Source organism: Populus trichocarpa, chromosome 5 (assembly GCF_000002775.5).
Source record: "Populus trichocarpa isolate Nisqually-1 chromosome 5, P.trichocarpa_v4.1, whole genome shotgun sequence".
NCBI lineage: Eukaryota > Viridiplantae > Streptophyta > Magnoliopsida > Malpighiales > Salicaceae > Populus > Populus trichocarpa.
This window is the reverse complement of record NC_037289.2, coordinates 17200044-17205584: the sequence shown is the minus strand read 5'-3', so window position 1 is coordinate 17205584 and position 5541 is coordinate 17200044. Positions and strand designations below refer to the sequence as shown.

Genomic DNA, 5541 nt, shown 5'->3' with positions numbered 1-5541 from the left:
ATGGGAATCAATAACTTGGTCAGAAAAGAAAGTTAAAAGCTTTAAAAGAAAATGTTCTATTTTTCTAGTTAATGACTGGTTGTGGTTGGAGAGGAGTTGCGTTTCTAGCCCTTCCACTTTTCTGATACCATATTCTTCAGCAACAAGACATTAAAGCTCTTTTCCCTTTATTTTAGTTTATGAACTTTTTTGATGGCTTAAGAGGAACTAAAAAAAAAAAAAAAAAAAAACAAGACATTAAAGCTCTATCTATATATGCTATCAGTTTCTTAGCTGCTGCCAGCGATGCTCCTAGGACAGTTTTTGGTAATGCGTTTATACTCGTGTTTTGAAGTGTATTTGATTTGTAAAATGATTAATTCGATGCTTTTTAGTTGTTTTTGAATAGTTTTTATATGTCTGCATCAGAACATAAAAAATAATAATTAAAAAGCATCGAATTAATGGTTTTTTAATCCAAACAAAGCATTACCAAATACACAGTAAGTCAACACCTTTTCAAATTGCGTAGTTTTACTTCGAAAGCACCACAATTATGGAGGCGTTGAAGAGCTTCCTACATCTATCACCAAGTGTTGAATAATCCATGTCTAGGTCGGTCATAAATAAAAAATTACTGTCCACTTTGCTGAGTATCATGTATGTGACATGCATGAGATCCAGATTCATACCTTATTGCTAATCATAATTCCCTGTCTCTCTCTCTTAATTAGGAAGGTTTGGCTAGTGATCCTTTTTAAAACTTATATAAGCAGGTGCTTTTACGCTTCCATTCATGTTCAATAAGGCTTAGCATTCCCCTGCGCTGGATGTCCTAGCCTTCTCTCTCCCTACTGCCTTCCGTTGTCGTGGTTAGCTTCAACTTCTTGACTACTGTCCACTGACTAAAGTTTCACTTTATTGGTTTATGCTAAGCTTTTCTTTGGAAGACTATACTGAAAATGCATGATGTTCTGTTCGTAAATTTCAGAGTTTGTACTTGCACGGGCTTATTGTGCATGTTAATAGAACACATCAATGGAAAGACTGAAAAGCAACATTTACCTTGGCTTGATTCAGTAGTTCAAGCATTTGCTTCATATTCTTTCTGAAAAGTTAAGATCAGCATTGCCCTCTTTATGATGATGATTATCTTATAAACTGTCCTGCATTACAGGTAAGTTAACTGTCCATGTCATCCGCTGTTCATTCAACTCAAGAGTACGATATGGATACAAGGAGCCTGTCATCCTCTCACCGTCATCCTCAAGACGCACCTTATGTTCACAAGGTTGGACTTCCTCCTAAGCAAAACCTCTTCAAGGAGTTCAAAGCCACTGTGAAAGAGACATTCTTTGCAGATGATCCTCTACGTTCCTTCAAGGACCAACCAAGGTCTAAAAAGTTCATCCTAGGTCTCCAAGCTATCTTCCCTATTCTTGAATGGGGAAGAAGTTACAGTTTTGCAAAATTTAGAGGTGACCTCATTGCTGGGCTGACAATTGCTAGTCTTTGCATTCCCCAGGTAGATTATCTGCTTAAAAGATGCATAAGAAACAGAAATATTATGTATTCACCACTTTGCACTGTTTCTAATAGTTTACATTTTGGAATAAAAATAGGATATTGGGTATGCAAAGCTTGCAAATTTGGATCCTCAGTACGGATTGTGTAAGTTTCCCATATCCATGCACATCTTGCTGCCTTTGGCTCGTTCTTGAATTTGATGGAGTGATTTCTGTTGTTTCTGTTTGAAATATTTTTCAGACTCCAGCTTTGTTCCACCTTTGATATACGCCTTCATGGGTAGTTCAAGAGACATCGCAATAGGACCAGTGGCTGTGGTGTCTCTCTTGCTGGGGACTCTGCTTCAGAGTGAAATTGCTGATCCTGTAGCCAATGCTGCAGAATATCGGCGGCTGGCATTTACAGCTACATTTTTTGCCGGAATCACCCAAGTAACCCTTGGGTTTTTGAGGTAAATGTGAAAAGGAAATTAAACATGCAGTGTTTCTTTTTGTAGGTATTCATATTCATCATATTCATATTTCAGTTTTTCTCTATCTATCACTTCTTTCTGTTAACATCATACCGGTTTGGGCCAATTTATCAGGTTGGGGTTCCTAATCGACTTTCTATCCCATGCTGCTATTGTTGGTTTCATGGGTGGAGCTGCCATCACAATTGCCCTCCAACAGCTTAAGGGTTTTCTTGGAATAAAAAAATTTACTAAGAAAACTGATATTGTTTCTGTAATGCACTCAGTATTTGCCTCAGCTCATCATGGAGTAAGTTCTCTCTGCCTCGCTCTCTTTGAATTGTAGTTTTGGCTTATTCTTACCATTAAAATGTGATAAACAAACTGTCATATCTGCGGTCACTGATTTGTGTACAACAAATATTTTGCAGTGGAACTGGCAAACTATTGTTATGGGTGTGAGCCTTTTATCTTTCCTCCTTTTTGCCAAGTACATTGTAAGTCTCATCAGAATCTAATTATACTAATGCTTATGTAATGTATTACCTTCTTGCAAAGTTTCTCTAAATCTCACCGTTATTTGAGCAACAGGGAAAGAAGAACAAGAAATTATTCTGGGTGCCAGCAATTGCCCCATTGATATCTGTTATTCTGTCAACTTTTTTTGTGTATATAACCCGTGCAGATAAGGACGGAGTTCAAATTGTAAGCATTTCTTATTCTTTTCTTTATATATATTGTGATTACTTCTATTATTAAAAGAAATGAATCGAATTATGGTTGGAACATCAGAAGTAGTGATAGCTGCAATAGCTATGGAATTAATATTAATGGTTCTGATTTCTGAAGGTGAAACACATAGAGAAAGGAATAAATCCGTCCTCTGTGAATCAAATATATTTCAGTGGTGACCATATGCTAAAAGGTGTTAGGATTGGTATTGTGGCTGCAATGATTGCTTTGACGGTGAGACAACTTTGCAAACCATTGTCTATTTGTCCTCTTAAACTCCTATGAATATTTGAGGGACGTTTTATTTGGTCACCAATCAACTAACAGAGTTCTTATTCCTTAATTTTATCTTGGAACGGGATTTTCAGGAAGCCATAGCAATTGGAAGAACATTTGCCGCCATGAAGGACTATCAGCTGGATGGAAACAAAGAAATGGTAGCACTAGGAACTATGAATATTGTTGGTTCAATGACTTCTTGCTATGTGGCAACAGGTGAGACGGATGCACGTATGAATATTAGTATAGTATCTTACATTTTAATAATGATAACAAAGTGAGTCACCCGTTGTGGATGCTTAATCATATGTGGCAAAAATCAACTGTAGGAATTTCATCTTTCCGAGAAGCCATAAATCCATTCACTTAATGAAAAAGTAAACTAAACTTTCCAATCATACAGCTACTTACAGTCTTTGAAGCCTGAGTTAGAATAGATGGCATAGAATGGCGCCCAAGCAAATGTTTCACTACTGGATGGTTTTTATCTTCCCTTGGGGCTGAGTTTTGAAATTCTTAATAGTCATTTGATTATTATTTTTTTTTTCTTGCTTGAAGGTTCATTTTCTCGATCAGCTGTGAATTTCATGTCTGGCTGCCAAACTGCTGTCTCCAACATTGTTATGTCGATTGTTGTATTTTTGACCTTGCAATTTATCACACCTCTTTTCAAGTACACCCCAAATGCTGTACTCTCAGCCATCATTATATCAGCTGTGATCGGCCTAGTTGATTATGATGCAGCATATTTGATATGGAAGATTGATAAATTTGATTTTGTTGCTTGCATGGGAGCATTCTTTGGTGTTGTTTTTGTCTCTGTTGAGATTGGCCTCTTGATTGCGGTAAGAATCACGACACCCACTGGTTAGATCCCCTACATCACTACATGTGATTGTCAGGATTGATTAAATTGTGTTTTAATTGTGTCATGGAAGGTGTCGATATCCTTTTTCAAACTTCTCTTACAAGTTACCAGGCCCCGAACTGCAATTCTGGGAAAATTACCTAGGACAGCTGTATACAGAAACATTCTTCAATATCCTGAAGCAACTAAGGTTCCTGGTGTTTTGATTGTGAGAGTTGATTCTGCAATCTACTTTTCTAACTCCAATTACATTAAAGAAAGGTAAAGCCATTGTTTTTTGGCCTTTCAGCTATGCAATTCATGTGATATTCTATATTGTTTTGGTGGAGAAAGACAATCTACAACTTCAACTATAGGCGGTTCTTTTTTCCTATCTCATGCTTCTAATAAAGGACCTTTCGCTTTGAGGTTTTGGCTTTAACTAATGAAAGAACACAGCTGTAGCATGCGTAAGACTTGTTTTGATTGGAAAGGCTATATGAATAAAGTTGGAACTATAGGGCAATGTTTATTTTCTCATTGAGTAATTATGATGAATAAAGTCAGTAACGTTACAGTCTGGTCCAACTTTTTTCCTGGCTCGCGGGAGGTTTTGAAGCTTTAAACTTGTGAAATTTGTGTTTGAAGCTTAAGAAATAACTGCATGTGATTTTATTATTTAGAGTTTCGCAAAATGTTGATGTTTCCAGTAGCTTTTGTGAGGCTAAAAAACAAAATTTTCTTGCAGGATATTGAGATGGTTGATAGATGAGGAAGAGTTGGTAAACAAATCCGGCCAACCAAAAATCCAGTTTTTGATAGTGGAGATGTCACGTAATCAGGCTACTCTCTACTGGATCTTCATTGTTCTCTACAAGCTAACTTACTACAATGGTGTTTCAAAACTCGTTTATGATCCTTTTGCTTTTGGTGCAGCCGTTACCGACATCGACACCAGTGGCATCCACGCTTTGGAAGAGTTATACAGAAGTCTCCAGAAAAGAGAGATTCAGGTAAACTCCTGTGCATCAATACTGCCACCTAGCTAGTATGCTATGAAATCTAACCCTAACTTACTTACAGCTGCTACATTACAGCATCATATAAATCTCAAGCAACACACAAACACATACCATTTACGATAATGTATATATATATGTGTGTGTGTGTGCTCTGATATTAGGAAAACTGCCTTACCAGAAGCTCCTTGTGTTCTTGCACAGCTTATCCTAGCAAATCCTGGCCCAGTCGTGATTGATAAGCTCCACGCCTCTGATTTTGCACAGCTGATTGGAGAGGACAAGATCTTCCTTACGGTTGCTAATGCTGTGGCAGCATGTTCTCCAAAATTAATGGTGGAAGTAGTTTGAGATGAGGTTTTTCTGTCTGAGAAAATGGGATTTCACTGCCTACGGTGTGGCATTAGAGAATGGGAGGGAGGGAGGGAGCTAATGTTGTGGGTCATTATAAGGGTGGTTTGTCTAGTGGGGTGTCGTCAGTGACTGCTACCTTAGCTCCCCCAATCACCATAAAGCAGGAAAGGCGCATTATGATATGCTCTCCAAATAAGGGATAAGATTCAAGGAGGGAAGGCAAAAAGGAGAAGAAAATGGGGTGATACCACGATAAGGATCTGTTCTCTCTTTTCTTTTCCTTTCTTTTCTCTCCATTTCCCCCCAGTTTTCATGTATCTCTATCCTATAAATCTCTTGAATTTTGCTCTTCA

At 37.7% G+C, this 5541-nt stretch overlaps 1 protein-coding gene and 1 long non-coding RNA gene across 2 annotated transcripts; one reads left to right on the top strand and one right to left on the bottom strand.

Moving 5' to 3' along the window:
- Window positions 1–881: 881 nt before the first annotated feature.
- LOC127905370 (uncharacterized) lies at window positions 882–5161 on the bottom strand. The gene is made up of 3 exons (XR_008059313.1): window positions 5013–5161; window positions 1045–1513; window positions 882–935 (listed from the first exon to the last, which is right to left on the bottom strand). It is a non-coding gene; the product is annotated as an uncharacterized LOC127905370 (long non-coding RNA).
- On the top strand, window positions 1172–5541 carry LOC112327471 (sulfate transporter 1.2). Its single transcript, XM_024600538.2, has 13 exons — window positions 1172–1504; window positions 1602–1650; window positions 1747–1957; window positions 2093–2267; window positions 2389–2454; window positions 2549–2662; window positions 2807–2923; window positions 3058–3184; window positions 3527–3813; window positions 3907–4097; window positions 4564–4649; window positions 4752–4828; window positions 5039–5541. Exons 1-13 carry the CDS (start codon window positions 1172–1174, stop codon window positions 5183–5185), a joined length of 1980 nt encoding a protein of 659 aa, XP_024456306.1. The 3' UTR covers window positions 5186–5541.